The sequence below is a fragment of the Pogona vitticeps genome, chromosome 5 (genome assembly GCF_051106095.1).
Source record: "Pogona vitticeps strain Pit_001003342236 chromosome 5, PviZW2.1, whole genome shotgun sequence".
NCBI lineage: Eukaryota > Metazoa > Chordata > Lepidosauria > Squamata > Agamidae > Pogona > Pogona vitticeps.
Window position 1 is genome coordinate 96040001 of NC_135787.1, and position 24914 is coordinate 96064914.

Sequence of the window (24914 nt, forward strand, 5' to 3'; positions counted from 1 at the left end):
GGGACATCCAGATCTTTCTGGTAGAAATCCTCTGTGTATTCTTGCCATCTCTTCTTGATGTTTTGTACTTCTGTTAGGTCCCTACCATTTTTGTCCTATGTCCTGTCCCTCTTTGCACAAAATGTTCCTTTAATAGCTCCAGTTTTCTTGAACATACTTCTGGTTTTTCTCTTTCAATTATTTTCCTCTATTTCTTTGCACTGTTCAATTAAGAAGGCTCTCTTGTCTCTCCTTGCTATTCTTTGGAAGTCTGCATTCAATTTTCTGTAACTTTCCCTATCTCCCTTGCATTTTGTTTCCCTTCTCTTTTCTGCTATTTGTAAGGCCTCGTTGGATAGCCACTTTGCTTTCTTGCATTTCCTTTTTTTGGGGATGGTTTTTGTTGCTGCCTCCTGTACAATGTTACCAGCCTCCATCCATAGTTCTTCAGGCACTCTATTCAACAAACCTAGTTCCTTAAATCTGTTCTTCACTTCCACTGTGTATTCATAAGGGATTTGGTTTAGATTATACCTGATTAGCCCAGTGGTTTTTCCTACTTTCTTCAGTTTAAGCTTGAATTTTGCTATAAGAATCTGATGAGCCACAATCAGCTCCATGTCCTGTTTTGCTGACTGCATGGAGCTTCTCCATCTTTGGCTGCAGAGAATATAATCAATCTGATTTCGGTATTGCCCATCTGGTGATGTCCATGTGTAGAATCACCTCTTGTGTTGTTGGAAAAGAGTTTTTCTGATGACCAGCTTGTTCTCTTGACAAAACTCTATTAGCCATTGCCCTGCTTCATTTTGAACTCCAAGGCCAAACTTACCTGTTGTTCCTTTTAACTCTTGACTCCCTACTTTAGCATTCCAATCCCCTATAATGAGAAGAACATCTTTCTTTGGTGTCAGTTCTAGAAGGTGCTGTAAGTCTTCATAGAATTGGTCAATTTCAGCCTCTTCCTCATTGGTGGTTGGTGCATAAACTTGGATTACTGTGATATTGAAAGGTCTGCCTTGGATTCGTATTGAAATCATTCTATCATTTTTGATATTGTATCCCAGTACAGCTTTCCCCACTCGTTTGTTGATATGAGGGCTACTCCATTCCTTCTACGGGCTTCTTGCCCATAATAGTAGACATGATAATCGTATGAATTGAATCCACCCATTCCAGTCCATTTTAGTTCACTGACGCCCAGGAGGTCAATGTATATTCTTACCATCTCCTGTTTGACCAAATCCAACTTACCAAGGTTCATAGATCTTACATTCCAGGTTCCTATGCAGTATTTTTCTTTGTGGCATCAGACTTTCCTTTCACTTTCAGACGCGTCCGCAACTGAGCGTCCTTTCAGCTTTGGACCAACCACTTCATTTGCACTGGAGCTACTTGTAGTTGTCCTCCACTCTTTCTCAGTAGCATGTTGGACACCTTTCAACCTGAGGGGCTCATTTTCCAGCGTTGTATCTTTTAGCCTTTTGTTTCTGTCCATGAAGTTTTCTTGGCACAGATACTGGAGTGGTTTGCCAGTTCGTGCTCCAGGTGGATTGTGTTTGGTCAGAATTCTCCACTATGACCTGTCCATCTTGGGTGTCCCTGCATGGCATAGCCCATAGCTTCTCTGAATTACTCAAGCCCCTCCACCATGATCAGGCAATAATCCGTGAAGGGGTATACAAGCATACCTGCGTGCAAAAAACTTTGTTGGATAGATACAACCCTCTACTAACTCTGTAAATGTGAAAATGCCATTGCAATGGATCTTGCAGTGGCACAATGTGGTCACTGGATGCAGTCCTTTCTCTTCAAGTGAGTTTAAGCTTACTTGTTGGACATGCTGGTGTACACCCACCCCAGTGTACACCATCTTACATTGTTTACTGAGTTCACCACGTAGGGGAGATCAATTGCTTCAGTTTAGTTGGAAAATAGATTTTAAGGGTCTGCCCCCATGATGCATTGTACTCCCAAGGGTACCCCCATTTTTCTCCCCAGGATTGCTCCAATTTTATACTTCTCATTCCAAGATGTATACAGTCATGTGAAGAAGAAAATACACCCTCTTTGAATTCTATGGTTTTACATATAAGGACATAATAGAAATTATCTGGTCCTTAGTAGGTGTGAAAATTAGGTAAATACAACCTCAGATGAACAACAACACATGACATGTTATGGGTGTCATGATTTATTTTACAAAAATAAAGTCAAAATGGAGAAGTCATGTGTGAAAAGCTAAGTACACCTTATGATTCAGTAGACCGTAGCACCGCCTTTAGTAGCAATAACTTTTATGTATGAATGTACTGTATCAGTTTCCCACATAATTGTGGAGGAATTTTGGCCCACTCTTCTTTACAGCGTTGCTTCAGTTCATTAAGTTTTATGCACAGCTCTCTGAAGGTCCCGCCATAGCATTTCAATCGGGTTTAGGTCTGGACTTGGACAGCACCATTGCAACATCCTGATTAATTCCTCTTTCAGCCATTCTGTTGTAGATTTGTTGGTGTGCTTGGGATCATTGTCCTGTTGCATGACTTAGTTTCAGCCAAGCTTTAGCTGCTGGACAGATGACCTCACATTTGACTCTAGAATACTTTAGTATACAGAGGAGTTCATGGTTGACTCAATGACTGCATGACGTCCAGGTCCTGTGGCTGCAAAACAAGCCCAAATCATCACTCTTCCACCACCATGCTTGACAGCTGGTATGAGGTGTTTGTGTTGATATGCTGTGCTTGGTTTTCACCAAAAATGGCGCTGTGCATTATGGCCAAAAATCTCCACTTTGGTTTCATCTATCCAAAAGGACATTGTTCCAGAAGTTTTGTGGTTTGTCCAGATACAACTTTCCAAAATAACTAATTGCATTACTCCTTACTTGTCAGCAAATAGTTGCTGTTATGCAAGTGATTCATTGTGTTATGATTTATTAACACACTGCAGCATTGTTACCAGCAAGCTGGAAGAATATAGAGAAATACTATCTGGTTTTTGTTAGGAGCAATTCTGATATTGCAATCTCTATAAAAACATAAAAAGCCAATTTCAGTTGATAAGAGGATGGCAAAATGCCTCTAAAATGCCTTTAAATGCTCCTTTAAAAGAACTTTTGAAACTAATTAGAAAATATTGCATCTGAAGAGTAATTGGTAACTAGCTATATTACTTTTACTGTAACATTGTAACAACTTGTTATATTACTCATTACCCTAAACTAACTAGTTATAGGTAACTATTTTTACATGTAATGAAGTACTTCTAATCTCTGGTTTGCAATGTTCAAATTGTCCAATATGAAATTATGTATTCAATATATGTGAATATATACTTTTATTCATTTACATAGGTACCAGTATTGAAACCAACAGATCTGATGGTGGAAGTCACTCCCAGAAAAATTTTTGCCAATGGCCACACTTATCATGTCAACTCAATTTCTGTCAACAGTGATTGTGAAACATACATGTCTGCCGATGATCTCAGGATTAACCTCTGGCATTTAGCAATCACAGATCGAAGTTTCAGTATCCTTTCAAATGTTTGCTTATATGGGCCAGGAACTGTGGTATTTCAGTACGTATTTCCAGTTTCAGTTTTTCTTTTTTGTGCCACCTTGAATATTTATAGACACCTGCACTAAATATCCTTATCTTTATCTTTGAACAAACTTATGCTTCACTCCACTCACACTTCCACATGCTATGCTGTCATCTCTCTCTCTCTCTCTCTCTCTCTCTCTCTCTCTCTCTGTGTGTGTGTGTGTGTGTGTGTGTGTGTCTATAACCACATGTTTCACAAGCCAGGACAACTTTACATCTGAAATCTTGTTATAAATGTGTAGCATTTTTTAGCTGATCCATATTATGTCAACTTTTATTTGGTGAACTACTTTCAAAAATGCTGAGATCAAAATTTAGCAGGCTAACATGGCAGGACTATCATTTGCAGGTCTTCGGTTGGTTTACACATACTTAGTCATCACTTTAGTCGGCCATCACAAATGAAACACAAAAGGCAGAACTTTGATATTAACTTAAACCGAATGCTTGTTCATGGACACAATCCACTACAAAAGTAAAAGTCACAAAGCAGTTCAGTAAAAAGTGGAGAATTCTGTATGAAGAAACAATAATTATATGCTGAACACTAAAACCAAGTGGCATGTGTTGAAACTTTTGCTGAATTGTATGTTTTCAGATTATGCATTTGGACTGCATGTTTAAGCAGCTGTCTTGAAATCTATTATTGTCCAGTCACTTCAAACCTATGACAGTTCTCTCTGAAATGTATTAAGGGAGCCTGTAGAATGTATACTAAAGGCCATGGCTTTCTTTACTGAGTCAATCCACCTCATGATCATCCTCTTTTCCTCCTGTCATCTATTTTTTGTAGCATTATTGTGTGTGTTTTCCAGTGAGTCTTGTCTTTTCATGAAGCCTATAATATCAAAAGCTTTTTGTTATCAAACTATTTCTCACTACTTTTTTCTAGATGATACTACACTTTGATTAAGAGTTCGAGGTCTGTCACTGTGGTTGATGGGTGTCATTAGCTGGTCTTTTGTGTGTAGTGATCCGCTGTCCTTGTGGCTGGGTAGAGTTTGTTGACCTTTTGCACGCTGTATTTTTGAGAGCTGGGAGCCAAGTTTTGTTGAGCTTCACACTTTCCTCTTTTTTGTTGAAGTTCTGCTGGTGCTTGTGGATTTCAATGGCGTTACCTGTGCGGTCTGACGTAATGATTGCTGGTGTTGTCCAGTATTTCAGGATTTTGAAATAGAATTTCATGTCCAGTTTGTTTTAGGGCATGTTCAGTTACTGCAGATTTTTCTGGTTGTTTTAGTCTGCAGTGTCTCTCATGTTCTTTGATTCTGGTGTGTATGCTTCGTTTTGTGGTTCCAATATATACCTGGCCACAACTGCAAGGTATCCGGTGTACTCCTGCAGTGGTGAGGGGGTTCCTTCTGTCCTTTGCTGACCGTAATATTTGTTGTATTTTTGTGGTGGGCTTGAATACAGCTCAACAAAACTTGGCTCCCAGCTTTCAAAAATACAGCGTGCAAAAGGTCAACCAACTCTACCCAGCCACAAGGACAGGGGATCACTACACACAAAAGACCCATCAACCACAGTGACAGATAATCTCTTCTCCTTAGCACAACAATACACCCACAACAATACACACTAATCACCAATCTACAGAAAAAGACAAAAGCCTATCACACAGTCATAAATACTGCACTCCCAAGCCAACTACACCAAAGCACAGAGTGGTGTCCTCTGAAGATGCCAGCCACAGAGACTGGCGAAACATTAAGAAGAACAACCTTCAGAACATGGCCAAAGAGCCCGAAAAACCCACAACAACCATTATAAATATCATTTAAACAAGAAAACTCTAAATTGATGTCATGGTGGCAGCAATCTTTGCCCAGGACATTATTTATCCTAGGGCCAACCCTGCCTGAGTGCAGGAAAGTTTAACCTCTTTTCCGAAACTGCCATTCCACCGTTGCTAACAAAAAATGGTGGACAGTGGCTTGTTGCCTATCATGCAACTAATGAACAAGCAATGAAAGCATTCTGCGGTTCTTTTGACTGCACAAAAAGCAGCCAAGGGGAGTGTGCAGTATATAAGTTGCCCACATTTGTTACTAGGTAATAAATGGGGGAAGTATTGGATGCAAAATGGGTGTTGAAATACTATAGGTGTTTCTGAGTATGCGTGTGTAAGGGGGACAGGTTTGATAAATCCTTGGAATTATCAGGATTTGAGAAATTAATGACATTACAGCAACTTTGAGGGAGAGGAATGAGATATTAATGAATGACTGTGAGGAGTGAGAAGGATAATTAAATGTAGCTTCGGGTTTAAAAGGTGGGTGATTATACATATTTAAGATAATCTGCTTTCTTAGTTAGGAAACAGCAGAAGACTAGAATGAGAAGGTGAGAGACACCATTTGTATGCAAGACTGGAGCATATCATAGGTACTTGGCAAGCCAAGGATAAAAGTAAAGATGCACACAGAAACCTAGAAACAAACTTCAGAACTTTGTGGATGGGTCACAGGGATACCTTTTCTATTTGCTGTTAGAGAATGTGGAGTATAGAAATAGATGCTGAACAGCAACCAGAAAGAAGAAGGAATAGAAAGCAGTGAGTTCACTATGGCCTCAGAGGCTTTTCAGCTTTAGTGCTGGCAAGACTCTCTTTGGCTTTTGCCCCAAGCCTGGTATTTAATAACTGGTTATATTCCTTGCACTTCATCAAGTGTCTTGTTAGAGTTCAGTAAGACTTTGGCTGTACAGTATTTATTTCCTGGAGCCACATTTAAAAAAGGAGTGCGTGAGCATATATTAATGAACAGAGATCTCCGGGTGAAATAAAAAGTAGCATTGGAATCTATTTTACACATGAAATGGGCATGAAACCACTGTAATTCTCCCTTTTGGGTTTTCTAATAAGCATTTTCAGTTGTAACATCCTTGTAGAAATGTTCCTTAATAAATACTCCCACACAGACATTGTAGATATAAAGCCAGCCAATATGGAGGACTTGACAGAGGTTATTACTGCATCTGAATTCCATCCTCATCACTGCAATCTCTTTGTCTACAGCAGCAGCAAAGGATCTTTGAGGCTATGTGACATGAGGGCATCCGCTCTCTGTGACAAACATTTCAAGCGTAAGTTACTGAATCACACAAATGTTCTATCTCCTGGATGTTGCTGGTTTGTATATAGAGGGGTTTTTTTCCTGGTTTTGTATGCACTACAAGTACAAATTGCTAACAAAGATATTTCTACATTAGTGATGTCTGGAAGAAGATGAGGCCCAAAGGCAACCTGTTTTTATATATATAGTATATATAAGATGCACAGCAGATGAAATGTAAGTAATTTGTAATGGAAGGGTGGGGAAAGATACATGACCTGGTATTGTCAGTGATTCACTAAACAGATGGCCTGCCCATACATCAGAGCTTCCAAATGAAATAATAATAATCAATAATGTTGCCCATTTTGACGAAAATATCATAAGGAGATTTAGCCATAAGTTGCCAGATTCCTGGTGTAATTAGGAAAGATGCAGGCTGTATTGGCATTGTGGCTTTAAAGTTTCCTTGCTAAATAGAAATATGGAGTTTCAAAGGAAGGCCAAATGGGAAAGTGTATGCATAATGCCTGTGCTTCTTTGAAGAACTGGGCTGTGATATGCAATCGACAGCTTCCTTAGCTGTAAATTTAAAGCCACAACGCCAGTGCAGCCTGCATCTTTCCTCACATTTAAGAAAGACACCTGGCAAAGTCCATCTGCCACAAAATTTTGGGACTCTTAAGTCTTTTCCAACAAGACACCAATGCAAGCTTGATGAAGTGGGCACCCTGATCCGCAAAAGCTAGCAGATTGTATGATTTCTTTATTAGTCTATAAAGATATCACCTACCCCTGCATTTGTGTGGGAGATTATGTTTCAACTAAAGAAGCTACACCCTGATGTTATGTCAAATGAATGAATCCATAATGAAAAGTTGGCTAGATATGAGTAAAAAAATGTGAGTAAAAAAATTGAATATTCAGTAGTTTCCATAGTGATTGGTTATTAATAATTTTGAACTGTTTTCTTGATAATAACAAAGAATAAGTTCTCTTAATTCAGCCACGAACCCTGCTGCTTAACTTTCAGAGAGTTGCTCATATGTATAACCTATCTCATAGAATTGTTGTGAGGATAAAATGGGACATAAGCAATGTCATTTTGCTTTTGCGGCCTTGCTCCTTCTCCTCACCTTGGTCTCAGCAGCCTTTTCCTTCAAGGAATAAAGCATTGTCTGTTCAGGACTGCTTGTGCTGTGGCATCACAAATAGTTGCCACACAGTGCTGCAGTATGAGAAGCATACTTTCTAAGCATCTGAGCAGGACATGCTCACCAGAGGGACAAACTGAATTATTTAGTGTTACAACAGGGTCTCCACAGCATCTCCCCATATGACTGGTTGCCCACTAACTTAATGTGAGGTGTTTGCAGAGTGAGGCATTCGGTGAGAGAGCTATGGGGCCTTCCAAAGGCTTTTCAGTGAGACCTGCATGAGCTGCCTTGCTGAAGAGGAGTTTTTGTGAAGCAGCAGCCCACCTGATGCACTATTTTGAGCTGTCATCTGAGGAAGACATTGAGTAGTTTGGGACACTGCTGGCTTTTTTCAGTCTGAGGGGCATTTGACATGAACTATCATGGTTCCAACAGTGGAAGTGTAAATGTGCAGCCCTTCTGTATTAGTATCTGTGTGATTCACTGTCCCTCCTCTTCTGACACCTCTAGACTGAGTGATCAACTTTGCTCATGTGAAAACTGGTCCTGTCAGCTTTCCTCAAAATTCATTGTGGATATCAGATTCAATAAAAGTATTACAGATTTTAAAATGCACAGATGAAAAATATCAGCCTATTAGTTAGAAAATTAGGAATTTTTTTTTTGAATATAGCAATAAAAATTCAAAATTATTAGCTAGAATGTGCAAAAACAGAAGATTAAAAAATACAGTAGAGGTAATTAATGATAGAACAGGTAAGAAATCTAATATAATGAAAGATAAATTGCAGATTTTTCAAGAATTTTATCAGAAATTATCTAAAGGAAACAATGTGTTCAAAGAGGATATAGAAAATTATATAAATGAGAACTTAAAAACCAAATTATGTGATAAAAGAATATTAGAAGAAGAGATTAAAGAAGAAGAAATTGATGAGGTCATTAATAAATTGAGAAATAGTAAAACACCAGGCTATGACGGATTGGGTCCAGAATATTATAAAATTTTTAGTTCCATTTTGACACTTAAGCTAAAAATCCTTTATAATAAAATTTTGGAGGGGGAAACAATGCCACCTTCTTGGACACACTCATTAACGATTCTTATTCCAAAACCCAACAAGGATTTAACAGACTTGGGATCTTATAGACCTATATCTTTAATAAATCAAGATGCAAAAATTTTTACTGCTGTATTAGCAAATAGATTTATAGCACATTATATTAAAGAGGATCAATGTGGCTTTATAAAGGGAAGCAAATGGATAATGTAACTAGGCGAGTTTTGAATATTATATATGAGGTAGAAAAGGGGAAAACAAAGGCGGGTGTTCTATCATTAGACATACAGTATTTAAGGCCTTTGTGTGGAATGGCTAACATTAAAGCTGCTTTAAAAGTTTTGTGGATTTGGTAGAAGATTTATTGGGGTTATAGATCAGTTATATTTAGATAATACTTCAGAAATAATAGTTCATGAGGGTTTAACAGAATGGATTTTTCCAGGCCAAGGTACAAGACAAGGCTGCCCATTTCACCAGTATTGTTTTGTATGATTATAGAATTGTTAGCTAATGCAATAAGAAATAATTAATTAATTAAAGGATTAGGCAAAAATGATACAATTAATATTAATTTATTTGCTGATTACTCATTATTAACTATTAAAAACCCATTAGAAAGTATGGATAGAATAAAAAATCATTTAGAAAAATTTGGGGAAATAACAGGATTAACTATTAATTGGCAAAAAACACAAGTAATGATATTTAATCACAACAAATGTGAACAAGAAAAGTTTGTAGATATGGTTTTAAAATGTGTAGTTATATTAAGTACTTAGGTATAAATATAGTCAAAGTGACTCAAAAATTAAAGGAGCAAAATTTTAATAAATTAAAAAGCAATATTAGAGATAAATTCCAGGAGCACTCTAAATTGAATCTTTCGTGATTTGGGAGAATCACTATAGTTAAAATAAAAATATTACCAAGAATAACTTTTCTATTTAGGATGCTCCCAATACAATTAGAAGAAGATGATTTTAAGTATTGGCAGGGAATAATTAATGGATTTTGTAATAAAGGTAAACAATCAAGACTAAATAAAAGATATTAGTATAAGACTCAAAAAAGTGGAGGTTTAGGTATTCCCAATATAAAAATTTATTTATAATTAATTGTAACTAAGATTTATTGAAGATATATATAATGAAGGAAGATTAATTTGGTGGGATATAGAATCCTCAGAAATACATGGAAATATTGAAAAATACTTGTTCAATGCAGTAAAAAGAAATATAATAAATCAGGTGAATAACCCCTTTTTAAGAAACATGTTAAATGTGTGGAAGAGATATAAAAAGAAGTTTTGTCCTTTTACTTCACCATTAAAATTAGTAACTGAAATAGAAAATTTCTTAGCAAATCTGAAGGGCTTTGTTCATTTGTTTAAGGATAATAAAGTTGCCATATTGAAGGATTGGATGGTTAAAATGAGTTCGAAGGATCAGATTATAGCTAAACTTCAAACTAATAAATTATCACGGTACAATTATATCCAATTAGACAGATGGACTAATGAATGGTTGAGGATTAATGGCAAATGTAGAGGATGTACTAAGTATGAACAATTTCTATCATCACAGAAGGATGCTTTGAAGAAGGGAGTAGTAAGTAAAATTTATAACCTAATTTTGGATCAGGAGGAAAATGAGATTGAAATAGAAGGATTAAAATCAATTTGGGAACATGATTTAAAGACAGTAATGAGAACAGAGGATTGGATAAAAATTTGGAAGATGAGAGTTCTAAGATTAATGTCAGTAAGAATAAAGGAGCATTTTAAAAAATTTGTTTAAGGTGGTACATGACTCCGGTGAAATTGAACATAATAAATTCAGACTATTCTAAGGCCTGTTGGAAATGTGATGGAGAAATTAGCACGGATTATCATATGTGGTGGGAGTGTAAATTGATTCAGAAATTTTGGAAATTGATTTTTAAGGAAATATGTGATATATTTGGAAAAGATGTTGAATTTAACTCAAAAATTGCTTTGCTGTCAATTTTTGATAAGATAGAACTTGATTATTACTCAGAGGAATTGATTTCTAATTTTATTAGTGCTAGATTATTAATAGATAGTGGAAAGACAAACATGGTATCAAATTAGAAGATTGGTATATAACGAAGTATGGGACATTGCGTTAAATGACAAATTGACTACTGAACTAAAGATGAAAAGAGGGAAAATAAGTTTGAATATTTTTAATGCTATTTGAGATAGATTTATTGAATTTGTATTAGTGAAAGGAAAGGGGAAAGCCTCTAAGCAACAATCAATACAATTTTGGAAAAGAGGTTTGTAATAAAAGAATTGCTCCAAAGGGGCCCGTGGGCATGGGGGTGCACTGGGTTTTAGATTGTTAATCAGTGTTTTGTATTGTTTTGTATTGATGTATTTGTTTTGGGGGAAGGAATGGCGGTGGGGGTAGAACATGCCCGCGTAGGAGAAGAGAGGTTAGATATCTTACATCTATCCCCTCTTCTAGTCCTACCTCCAACCAAATGGTATCAGGCGACCATATCAGCAAACCCTCGAGCCACACGGTGCTGTTGATGAACGCCAGGTCAGTACAAAATAAAACTGCCCTCATCCATGATGTAATTCTGGATGAGGGTGCTGACCTGGCGTGCATTACTGAGACCTGGGTGGGAGAGGAAGGTGGTGTCCCCCTCTCCCAGCTGTGTCCTCCTGGGTACTCAGTCCAGCACCAGTGTCGCTCGGAGGGTCGGGGAGGGGGAGTTGCTATAGTCTATAGGAGTTCTATCTCCTTGACCAGGCTTCCTGTCCCTTTGAGAGGAGGTCTTGAGGGCCTGTATTGTATGTTGGGCTCACGAGACAGATTAGGGATTCTGTTGGTGTACCGCCCACCCTGCTGCGTACCAACAGTCTCCCTACCTGAGCTGACGGAGGCAGTCTCGGACCTGGTGTTGAGGACTCCCAGGCTGCTGGTGCTGGGGGACCTCAACATCCATGCTGAGGCTGCCTTGACCGGGGCGGCTCAGGACTTCATGGCCGCCATGACAACCATGGGACTGTCTCAATGTGTCATCGGCCCGACACATGAGAAGGGCCACACCTTGGACCTTGTTTTCACAACGGGACTGGAAGATGGTGGTTTGGATGTGGAGGGGCTGGTTGTGACCCCATTGTCATGGTCAGACCACTTCCTGGTCAAGTTTAGTCTATTAGCTTCTTCTTCCCTCTGCAAGGGTGGGGGATCTATTAAGATGATCCGCCCTCGGAGACTTATGGATCCAGATGGATTCCTGAATGCTCTGGGGGAGTATCCGTCTGATATGGTTGGCGCTCCTGTCGAAGCTCAGGTCACCCTATGGAATAGGGAGATGACCCGGGCGGTTGACACGATTGCGCCTAAGCGCCCTCTCCCTGCTCGCCGAGCCCAGACAGCTCCCTGGTATACTTCTGAACTGCGGGCGATGAAGCAAGAGGGGAGACGGCTAGAGCGCAGGTGGAGGAAGTCCCGCTGGGAATCTGATCGAACACGACTTAGAGCCCATTATCGGGCCTATTTCGTGGCAATACGGCTGGCGAAACGGCAATATTTCTCCAGCCGCATTGCTTCCTCAGAATGTCGTCCAGCAGAGCTGTTTCGGGTGGTCCGGGATCTTCTTCAACCGGGAAACCCGGTGGAGGTCCCGGACTGCTCATCAGCTCGCTGTGATGAGTTTGCTATTCATTTTGAGGAAAAAATCGCTCAGATTCGCAGTGGGCTGGACTCCACTGTTACTGCAAAATCGGAAGATGTGTCCAGTGTGCCGTGCTTAGGTCAAACTTTAATGGATGAGTTTCAATTGTTGAGACCCGAGGATGTGGACAGGGTGCTTGGATCTGTCCGTTCTACCACCACGCCGCTCGACCCTTGCCCATCTTGGCTAATTGGAAGATCTGCCAGGGGGGTTCGCACTTGGGTCCAGGAGGCCGTGAACGCCTCTCTGAGAGAGGGAGTGGTCCCTACCGCCTTGAAAGAGGCGGTAATTCGACCACTCCTTAAAAAGCCTAACCTGGACCCAAGGCTGGTGGTCAACTACCGACCAGTGGCGAACCTCCCTTATTTGGGCAAGGTGTTGGAGCGGGTTGCGGCCGGGCAACTCCAGGCGCTGCTGGATGAAACGGATTTTCTGGATCCATTTCAGTCGGGTTTCAGGCCGGGTTTTGGTACAGAGACAGCCTTGGTCGCCCTGTATGATGACCTTTGCCGGGAGAGAGACAGGGGGAGTGTGACCCTGTTGATACTCCTGGACCTCTCAGCGGCTTTCGACACCATCGACCATGGTGTCCTTCTGGATAGGCTGGCTGGGTTAGGAGTTGGGGGCACTGTTTTACGGTGGTTCCGCTCCTTCCTAGCTGACCGTATCCAGAGGGTGGTGCTGGGGGACAGTTGCTCTGCCCCATGGCATTTATGTCATGGGGTTCCTCAGGGCTCAATACTGTCCCCCATGCTGTTTAACATCTACATGAAACCGCTGGGAGAGGTCATCAGGAGGTTTGGGCTGAGGAGTCAGCAATATGCTGACGACACTCAGCTCTACCTCTCGTTTTCCACCAATCCAGGTGAGGCGGTTTCTGTGCTGAACTCGTGTCTGGACCTGATAATGGACTGGATGAGGGTTAATAAATTGAAACTCAATCCAGACAAGACGGAAGTGCTGTTAGTGGGTGCTTCGCCGGACAGGTTGGAGGGCCACTTCCCTGTCCTGAATGGGGTTACACTCCCCCTAAGGGACAGGGTCCGCAGCCTGGGGGTGCTCCTGGACCCCAGTCTAACTTTGGAAGCTCAGGTGGACTCGGTGGCCAGGGGTGCCTTCCTTCAGCTGCGGAAATTATACCAGCTACGGCCCTACCTGGACGAGTGGAGTCTCATGACAGTTACACATGCACTGGTAACATCTCGTATTGATTATTGCAATGCGCTCTACGTGGGGCTGCCTTTGAAGACGGTCCGGCGACTGCAACTGGTTCAGAATCGAGCTGCGCGGCTGGTGAGTGGTGGGGCCGCCAGAGAGCACATCAAGCCGATTCTGTATAATTTACACTGGTTACCAGTTGCTGTCCGGGCCCAATTCAAAGTGCTTGTTTTGACATATAAAGCCCTAAACGGCTTGGGCCCTGGATACTTGAAGGACCGCCTCCTTCCATATGAGCCTACCAGGCTGTTAAGATCTAGCCAGGGGGCCCTTTTGAAAGAGCCATCCCTCAAGGAGGTAAGAGGGATGGCTTGTAGACAAAGGGCCTTCTTGGCAGCTGCCCCCAGACTATGGAACGCCCTCCCAACTGAAATTCGCCTGGCGCCGACACTGATGATATTTCGGCGCCAGGTCAAAACCTTCCTGTTCCAGAAGGCTTTTAATTGAAATAACATTAACTGTGGGTCTTAATGATGGCAATTTTAATTGTATTTTAATTGTATTTTAATTGTATTTTAATCATTTTATTTTATTCCATTGAATTTTAATTGTTGTAAGCCGCCCAGAGACCTTTGGGTAGAGTGGGCGGCATATAAATTAAATAAATAAATAAATAAATAAAATAATAAAAAAATTAAAAAATAAGAAAATACCAGCATGAATAACAGAACTATGAGGAGTAACTGTGTAGAAATATTTTTAAGCATTTCTTAATTGTCATCTCTCTTTCTTTCTTTGACCTTACCAGTTTTTGAAGAACCAGAAGACCCCAGTAGCCGCTCATTTTTCTCTGAAATCATTTCTTCTGTGTCAGATGTCAAATTCAGCCACAGTGGCCGATATATGTTAGCTAGGGATTACCTCACTGTTAAAGTTTGGGATTTGAACATGGAAACAAGGCCTGTAGAAATATACCAGGTATTATCTATTCATCTCTTCTTTCTATGCAAATCCTTTACAAATGTAATTCTGAAAACTCTTTATAGTTTAATAAAATACTGCATATGCTGTTAGCATTATTGGGACAAGACAGGTGTAAGTAATTGTGGGACCGTCCACAAGAGTGCTATTTTTAAAAACTATATTATGTGGATTTATTAAAAGCATATGTGGGCATTGTTTCCATTACATTAAGATTCTGCAATTGCCACTAGTACCACTTTACAAAATATAGTTTAAATTTGGTATGCTGTGTGAGGAAAGCAGAAACAGAAAAGGGAGGAGTGTCCCTTTGAGAAACTGGGCATAATTGCTAGACTCTTGCAGCACTATGCAGTTAACCCATCCTTTCCTTGGGGTAGGGGGAAATAAAATTATAATCTATATAAATTATAAACTAAATTATATTTAGTTGCACAGTTTAACTATTTTCTTCAGATAGTAGTATCTATGCGCAATTCAGTGTATAGATGTGCGTACTATAGTTGTTATTTATCAGCATATCGGTTGCCAGACGTTGATGGCCAGTTTTACCAGTGTTCAGTGTTATTCTGAATTGCCTTTGCAAATATCCTTAAAAATGTTAGTTGATCCCAAATAGGGCAATCTGGAGAAGTCTGCATTCACTGAAATATCAAAATAAAAAAGACTAACTCTCAAAACAACGACAAAACTAAAAGTTTAATTTTGATAAGCAGGTGATATGAAAGACCTTTGAAAGAGAATTGTTGCTGGTCAAAATTAGCAATATTGGACGAATAGTCTGACCTGGGATAAGGGAGCTCTCTATGCGCCTGCTGAAGGGAAAGCTACAATTCCCATGATCACTTTGTGAGGGGAGGGACTGAGAAAACATGGGTGGATCTTCAAAAATCATCTCTTTTTGTTTCAAGCATTCCTATTGTACGTATTCTCGGAAACTGCAGATATTTTTTTCCGGCAGTCACTAGCAATGCATTCAAACTTAGCTACACCATGAAGCAAGCAAAGTATTTACATCTGTTCAATTTAGAGGGCAGATAATTAAGTGTGAGATCAATACTTCTGTTAATGGATTTTAAAATTGCTGCATTTTGAATGGATTGAGAGTCCATAGAAAGATTTGAGGGCAAACAGCAAATAGAGTAACAATAGTGGGAAAAGGTACCATTTGTAACAAAAATGAATTTGCTGTAGATGGAGTCCAGCCACTGACTAACTATAAAAACAAGAGAGTTTGTCTTGTAAAATGTTGTTATAAACTATTTGCATTTGAGCAAAATCTGTGTGAATCAAAAGATTTTGTAGATTACAGATTTTTTTGCCAAGTATTGTTGTTCTTGTTTAGTTGTTAAGTTGTGCCTGACTCTTCGTGACCCCATGGACCAGAGCATGCCAGGACCTCCTGTCTTCCACTGCCTCACGGAGTTGGGTCAAATTCATGTTGGTAGCTTCGATGACACTGTCCAACCATCTCGTCCTCTGTAATCCCCTTCTCCTCTTGCCTTCACACTTTCCCAGGATCGGGGTCTTTTCCAGGGTGTATTCTCTTCTCATGAGATGGCCAAAGTATTGGAGTCTCGGCTTCAGGATCTGTCCTTCCAGTGAGCACTCAGGGTTGATTTCCTTTATAATGGATAGGTTTGTTCTCTTTGCAGTCCAGGGGACTCTCAAGAGTCTCCTCCAGCATCACAATTCAAAAGCATCAATTCTTCAGTGATCAGCCTTCTTTATGGTCCGGCTCTCACTTTCATACATCACTACTGGAAAAACCATAGCTTTGACTATGCAGAGCTTTGTCGACAAGGTGATGTCTCTGCATTTTATTTATTATTTATTTATTTATTGGACTTATATACCGCCCCATAGCGCTACAAGCACTCTCCGGGCGGTTTACAATTTTTAATTATACAGGCTACACATTGCCCCCCCAGGAAGCTGGGTACTCATTTTACCGACCTCGGAAGGATGGAAGGCTGAGTCAACCTTGAGCCGGCTACCTGGGATTTGAACCCCAGGTCGTGAGCACAGTTTTAGCTGCAGTACAGCATTTTAACCACTGCGCCGCGAGGCTCTTTTTTAAGATGTTGTCTAGGTTTGTCATTGCTTTCCTCCCAAGAAGCAGGCATCTTTTAATTTCATGGCTGCTGTCACCATCTGCAGTGATCATGTTGCCAAGTATAGCAACAAAAATTAAACTTTATTCTGAGGGATCTTCCAGCTACATAATTCTGTGGAAGTAGTAGAAATTGTACAGCCAGAGGATGTTGTATAAACCACAGGCAAATTACTACATGCAAAATTTTGGGTATCAGAAGAATATTCCTGATTGCTAAACAAGAAATTTATGATTTTATTTTCCTTAATAATATGAAATTGCATAATTGGGGGAAAGTGTGCCAAATATTGCTTAAAGTGGATATTTAAAAAGTTTTTAATATTTCTTTAATATTGTAAGTTACCTTGCTTTGTTTTGTGATTGGTCTAGGGAACTTAAGTACAGGATTATTTGAAGTTTTATTTATTAACTGAACACTGCTCAATGCTTGAATCACACCTCTCCACCACTAACCTTATTGTAGCTCTTATCATGAATCTTTATGTATATTTCTGCCCTTAGAAACCCAGTATTGAATGAGGTTGTATTTTGTTCCTGATTATTGGAACAAAATATGCTGAGAAGTGAATTTACATCTGTAACATGATCCATCAAGAGACTTACTTTTTGGAAGATAATTATTGTTAATTATCAGTAGAAGCTTGTTTACAAGTAACATGGTAAACTGGAACAAACTATCTCCAGAAAGAGCTGTAATTGATAGCCCATACTGTCAAATGAGAATAAACATCTAATCTTGGAGTAACAAAGCTGTCTTTTGCATATCCAACAGGTTCATGACTACCTTAGAAGCAAGCTGTGTTCCCTTTATGAAAATGACTGCATCTTTGACAAGTTTGAATGTGCATGGAATGGATCTGATAGGTAACATACGCTGTTTAATAGTCACTTTCAATTTAGCTGAGCCATACTCAGTTGTATAATAATCAACAGTTCATGTTCCACTTAGAAATTACTCTTGTGAAAATTAAGGGATGTCTTCCAAATTAATGTTGGCAATTTTCCTTCTGTGGTTAATTAATGTAAACATCATAAATATATTTTAAAATCTAAATTTACATTTGAATCAAAATGTAGAAAGAGTGTTCAACATGCTGTCTTTAGTTTTTATTGAAAACAAAACAAAACACTATAATGGGGGGTAGAAACAGAGCAGCTCACATAAAGCCACTCATGCCATAATATTGGGAGCATTGTTCTGACTGTGCACAATCATTTGTGCTTACATATGAAGAATCACTTGCCATTCTTCAAGTTGAAATACAGAACGAGAGAGAGAGAGAGAGAGAGAGAGAGAGAGAAATCAGAAACAGGAAAATATGATCACATAACTGCACTGCCTGTAACAGGAATTCCAACTACTGTACTTTTAAATAAATCAATGAGAAAAGAATAAGCATACGTGTTTAAAACGTTCAGAGGCCATACTACCACTGCTGAATGGAATTATTTCATTCCTTGTTGCACACACCCCTAAGTAAAATACTGTTCTAAAAAAAGTTGGCAGATTTGTAATAGAGCTCAGAAAATAACACTGTAAAGGGAACTCATTATGTTATTCATTGCTTTATGTTGCCCTTATGGCTATTGTTGTTTTGATAATCAATGACTCATTTACTCCAGTAATTTGTGGTACTGAACGTTATTAACATAATATATTTCTGTTACCCAGAGATCAGGAAAATTCAGAAAAATGCTCTCTGGTTCCCTCTATGGGCCAATTCTGATATTGTACCTTAGAAATATTAATAAATATACAAATACTTTTTTTCCACTTAGGATTGATAAGAGAATAGCATAAAACCTTTAAAAAATCTGGTCAAAATTGTTAGAATATATAATTTTGCAACTCAGCATGTATACACAGTATATAAAATGAGGCTTGTCTGTTAAAATGAGGCTTTTCTGTTGATTTCGGTTCAGTTTTCAATTAGACTTAGAACTGTCTGCTGCTAGGTGTCTGCTGTTACTATGGTAGTAAAAGATGTTGGAACTGTTGTAAGTCAGTCATGCAGAATCCAAATTTATACCAAGTCAAATGTTAGTTTACTCTTCAACATGTTATACAATAAACGTTCTTAGGTTTATTATGACTAATGATTATTCTTTCAACTGCTGGCACCCACATATATGTACCAAGGGAGAATATTATTCATCATCTGTGTGGTTTTTATATTCATGCTTGAACTGTTGTGTGTAAACGCTTGAAAAATTCCTTTCGGAATGACTTGAAATCCACCTTAAAATGTAATTTTAGCTTGAAAGCAGGTTACTTGTTACAACTGAAAACTACCATTGTAATTGTCACATTACTTGTTACCTTAAAAGTAACTGTTTTCAAGGAATATTTTTAACCTCTAGTCAGAGAATTTGGAGTTTCAATCCCCCCACCCCAGCATACATTTCAGAAGGAATAAAATGGATTAAGGCATGCAAGCTTTTGCTCAGTTTTTTTTTAACACCAATCACTTAATGATAAACAGCAATGGTCTAACCACAAATTACAGCAAATCTAAGCTTCTCTTGGACTAAGTGGAAGTGCCCTGGGGTACTTCACATAGACCTGTTTGATCTTTACCTTCTCTCAGCTGCTCACTGACATATATATCAAGGACAGACCTATGCCAGCTCTCCACCGCTGAGCCGAAGGATAGCTCATGCTTTATATCCCCTCTTGCTAGCAGGGATTTGGGGTTGCCTTTCAAGGTACAGAGGTGCCTTGACTTACAAATTTAATCCGTATTGGAATGGCGTTCGTGAGCCAAAATGTTCATAAGTCAACATGGGCAATGCATGGGAACGAGATTAATCCATTCCAGCATTAAAAAATGTTTTACCAAAAATAGATAGATAGATAGATAGATAGATAGATAGATAGATAGATAGATAGATAGATAGATAGATAGATAGATAGATAGATAGATAGATAGATAGATAGATAGATAGATAGATAGATAGATAGATAGATAGATAGATAGATAGATAGATAGATAGATAGATAGATAGATAGATATAACAATGCAAGCCCCAGGGACTGCAAAAAACAAAATAAATTATACATAAACATAACCCCACCAGCCCAATCCCACCCTGCAGAAGCTACCCAAAACAGTATAAAAAACCCCAAAAGTAGCACCTTACCTCATCACAAAGCCTCCTCTGAAGCCTCTCGGCCATGCTCAGCCACCTGGGCTCCACTGCCACCAAAACCGCCTCTGGGAGCCCACTTGCCCTTTCTGTGCCGCTGTGTAGGCCCACTGGTGCTGAAATTGAGCCCTCCGGGAGCCCCCCCGGCTTCCACCGCTGCCCGGCCAGGATGGGTCCTGGCCTCCTGGCTGGGATCTGGCTCCTGGAGGGCCTCCCGCACTTCCACTGCTGCTGCCAGGAGGCTTCCATTGCACGCCGCCTCCTGCTCCAGCAGCGCTTGCCCAGCCGGGAAGCGCTAGCCTGCCGGCCACCTCCTGCTCCTCCAGAGCCCCAGCCTTCCCTCCGGGCAGCAGCGCTCGCCCAGCCAGGAAGCGCTCACCCACCTGCCGGCCACCTCCTACTCCTCTGGAGTCCCAGCCTTCCCTCCAGGCAGCATTGCTGCTTGCTTCCCGCCCAGACTCCTGGAGGTAGAGCCCGGCTGGGAAGTGAGCAGCGCGGACGGACCCAACACCAGGAATAAGAGACCAGCTGGGATGTGTCCTCACCTCCCCGCTGGACCCCCGCTGGTGCTGCCACATCCCTTTCCTGAACCGTTGGGGCGAAAGAGCTACAAAGAAGCAACCTATATGCCACCAATGGTTAGGGTTTTTTTGAATTTCCCGCCCCTTTCCCCTGCTTTTTTTTTTATTTGATCATAGGTCAAAGCTCCAGCCGCAAGTCAAAGCAAAATTTTGCAGCCAGACCTGTACGTACTTTTGTAGGTCAGAGTGTTTGTAAGTCAAGGCACCACTGTACTTGGGACATGGTGGCCCTGTGGGTTAAACCGCAAAAGCCTCTGTGCTGCAAGGTTGGAATACCAGCAGTCATAAGATCAAATCCACTCCTGTTGTTTGTCCCAGCTCCTGCCAACCTAGCAGTTTGAAAGCATGTAAAAATGCAAGTAGTTAAATAGGTACCACCACAGTGGGAAGGTAATGGCGTTCTGTGTCTAGTCATGCTGTCCATGTGACCACAGAAGCTGTCTTTGAAAATTTGCTGGCTCTATGGCTTGGAAACAGGGATGCGCACCACCCCCTAGAGTCAGGCATGACTGGAGTAAATGTCAAGGGGAAACTTTACCTTACCTTCAGGATACTTGCCAAAGTAGCCACAGCTTCAGTATTTTCTAGGCTGCCATGGAAGGAATTTAAGCATTCTTTCAGTTCTTTCATTAATACGTCACACCCTCATTCCAGTAAAGTGCACCTCATTCTCTGAAGACAACAGGGGGAAGTGGGAGAGAGAATATTTTTGTCTTCTGCTGTTAAATGTCACCCTTTTTATTACCTAGTTAAGTCTTCATCTGACATTACTGAATCTTTTGAAGTCACCCATCCTTTGTAACACTAAAGCACTGAAGGATTTTGGACCAGGTGGCAATCATTTCAGTAGCTTTTTAACTAGAGATGGGCACAAACTGAACTACAAACTACAAGGTTTGCTTTGTGGAATCCATTTTGCCAAAACAAAATGGAGTGGTGAACTTTCTTCCACTTGGCACTTCATTTTGCTTCAGCAAAATGGATGCCCCCCCCGCCCTTTCCTGCTGTGCATGTGCACACCTATCAGCTGATAGGCATATCCCTGTGCAGAGACAGCAGCCCCAGCTCCTGGAAGGGAAGCTGCATCACTGTCTCTGAAGATGGTGAAAGTGGAGGAGGAAGAGGAGGCAGTGGCAGGACCAGGTAGGGAGGCAAGAGGGGCTGTCGGAAGGTGGTGGGTGGCTCGGCAGCAGAGGTGGTGGAGGCATTAAATTTTCCTCCCCCCCCCCCGGCACAAACTGGAAAAACAAAGTGCAAATTGGTTTGTTTTTCTGGGGTTTGGGTGTGGTTCTTAGTTCATGGGGAGCCACAAACCACCCAGATTCATCATTTTTTTCTGGTTTTTGCCATCCCTACTTTTGACCAAAGAATTTCCATGACCAAAGAACATCCATGCCAAGGTGTTGAGCATCGAAACATAATGGATAAGTTTCAATTGTTGAGACCTGAGGATGTGGAAGAAGAACAGCATATGACTGAAAATGCATAAATAATCAACAATTTTTTAAAAAAAACTTCCATGTCCTCCCAAACCTAGTATAATCAACACTTTAAAAAAATCTTTTTGACAAAATCTTTCTCAACTAGGCTTAGCATTTTCAGAAAAATCCAAACCCTAAACTTGCACTATAGCGCAGACTGAAGCTGATCTTAAAAGTCTGCCTCCCTGTCCTCCTCATTTGATGCTAGTCAGATTGCTGAGTTCTTATTCTGCAATAATTTACTCTCCTCTGTGCCTGGAAGGATATGGGGCTCCCACAGATGAAAATGCTAATGGGAGCCACCAAGCCAGCTACGCCTGCTAAAGAAAGAGTGTTATCAACCTAAAATTAAACAGCATGTCACTTTGCATGTGCGATAGTTGCTACTGGCAGCTCTGGGTGTGTGTGCAAGTCAGACATATGTGGAGACTGTAAAATGATACCCTTTTTTCCTCTATCTCGTGAGGACACTGAACTCTATTTTGCTTTGTTGGCACTCTGGCTTCATGAGCCATGGTTATCATTCCAGCCCAATTTTCCAGCTACAGTGGGACCTCAAATTACGAACGTCCCTAACTACGAACTTTTCTACTTACGAACAGCTCCATTCGCAAAAATTGGCATCGACTTGTGAACGGAGCCCCAACCTACAAACGAGGTCGAGGATCCGTTCGCAAGTCGATGCCCATTTTTGCTAACGGAGCGATCGGCGCCTTTGGAGGTCTCAAAGGGCTTTCCCCCTGACATCAGAGGAAGCCGTTTGAGACCTCCAAAGCAAAAAAGGCAGGTGGAAAGGGCTGGAAATTTGAATTTCCCACCCTTTCCCCCTGCCTTTTTGCCTTCTGCCTTTTGCCTTTCCCCCCGATGTCAGAGGGAAAGCCCTTTGAGACCTCCGAAGGCGCCGATCGTGGCGGCAGTGACCCCCAGGGAGGTCTCCCATGGTGGCGGGCATTTCCCTAACCTCAAGTTTTATAACCTGGTGAGGAATTCTGAAGAATGTGAAACCTTATTTGCAATGTTTTAGTGATCTAATAAAGGTATTACAGAGCCTCAAAAATTATTTTGTATACCTGTTCATGTATATAATTGTGTACATAGGTTCATCTGGATCACTAAATTATCTTGGTTAAGCCCCATTGAAATAAATGGGAGCAGAATGGAGAATGTGCTGTATTTTAGATGGGATGCAGGCAGCTGAATTTTTCAGTGTCTTGGTTGGCAGCATTAACATCCATTTTCTCTTTTCTTTTCTCCACAGTGTTATTATGACAGGGGCATATAACAACTTTTTTCGAATGTTTGATCGGAATACTAAACGTGATGTTACTTTAGAGGCCTCCAGAGAAAGTAGCAAGCCAAGAGCAGTTCTTAAACCTCGGCGAGTGTGTGTTGGAGGCAAGAGAAGGAAAGATGACATCAGTGTTGATAGCTTGGACTTTACTAAGAAGATCCTGCACACAGCATGGCATCCAACAGAAAATATCATTGCTATTGCTGCCACAAACAATCTGTACATATTTCAAGACAAAATGAACTCTGAAATGCACTAGTATTTCTGTTTATAAACAAGCATTTGGAAACGCAATAGGTGCAATCACTACTTGAGCTGGGATACAGAACCTTTGACTTGGAAATAAATACCACTGAATTTAGTGGAACATGCTCTCCAAAAAGTGTCTGTAAAATCAATGTGTTCTGTGGGTGGATTCACCATTCTAACTACCACTACCCATACCTCTGACAACCATCAAATGTCTCAATTCACTGCAAAAGCTACAAATAAATTCTCTATCAAGGAGAGGTCGCCTCTGCCCTATTAATCACTAATTTTATCTTATTTTATTTCCCAGACATCTTATTGAGTTTATGCTCACATTGGCCATGTGGAGAAAAGTCCAATGAGCCATGGGCATAATAGCAAAAAATAGGTTGACAACCACACAGGAAGAGCATGCTCAGAAGTTTCTAAGATATGGGTACTTCTGGCAGATTCTCGTTTCTTTATTGTCTGCTTGTCCTCTGGCACCACAGGGATTTTTGCTGCAGCACCATCCTGGAAGGAGATGCTGTGACCACCTTGTTTCTTCTTGGTGCTGCCGGAAGAATCCCCATGGATGCGCAACATAGAAAGAAAGAAAGAAAGAAAGAAAGAAAGAAAGAAAGAAAGAAAGAAAGAAAGAAAGAAAGAAAGAAAGAAAGAAAGAAAGAAAGAAAGAAAGAAAGAAAGAAAGAAGAAATACTTCAAACTGCTCTAGTTATCACAGTTGTTTGAATGCTTCTATTCCACCTATATTACATTTGAAGTGCTAATCTGCGCCAAGTGTGATCTCCATAATTATTGTTTTCAAAAGTCAATGAGATTGGTCCAGCAGATACCCACTCCAAATGTCTGGGCAAAAGAGTGAGACAAAGATGTAACAAAGACAGGCGGATATGGTCCCAAGGCTGCTACTCCCAACAGATCACATGGAGGTTATGTGACTATTTCATTATCCCATGTCCACAGAGCAACCCAAGTTTTTAGAATATTGTCCTTGTGGTGTTTCTGAAGAGCAAGCCATTATCAAAGCACAGATGTATACCACCACAAATGCCTTAAGTCACAAATGCAAACCCAGGGCACAGGGAAAATGCCCATGCAGGGAACCAGAGCAGATGATTGCATACATGAAAGAAGAAATGGATAATATGGTCTTCAAAGGTGGATTGAAAATTCCTCTGGTGTCAGATGAGGTCCACCTGCACAATAGTGTACAAGGGCTGACTCAAGAGCTTTGCATCCACAGTAAGAGACTAGCCATTAGGGTGGGACCATAAAGAAAAAAAGGAATAGGCAAAGGTAGGGATAGTCCATCACCCATTGTTGCTGCATTAC

At 40.5% G+C, this 24914-nt stretch overlaps 1 protein-coding gene across 4 annotated transcripts in view; it reads left to right on the forward strand.

Annotated features, from left to right (window-relative positions):
* Window positions 1-23837, forward strand: part of PPP2R2C (protein phosphatase 2 regulatory subunit Bgamma) — an 83951-nt gene extending 60114 nt beyond the window's left edge. For all 4 annotated transcript variants that reach the window (XM_020811224.3, XM_020811225.3, XM_020811223.3 and 1 more), the window contains 5 exons: window positions 3335-3512; window positions 6510-6674; window positions 14542-14711; window positions 17603-17694; window positions 23298-23837. In XM_020811224.3, the coding sequence (XP_020666883.1) occupies window positions 3335-3512; window positions 6510-6674; window positions 14542-14711; window positions 17603-17694; window positions 23298-23589 (897 nt within the window). In that variant the 3' untranslated portion in view covers window positions 23590-23837. The remainder of the gene's footprint in view (window positions 1-3334; window positions 3513-6509; window positions 6675-14541; window positions 14712-17602; window positions 17695-23297) is intronic.
* Window positions 23838-24914: the final 1077 nt, after the last annotated feature.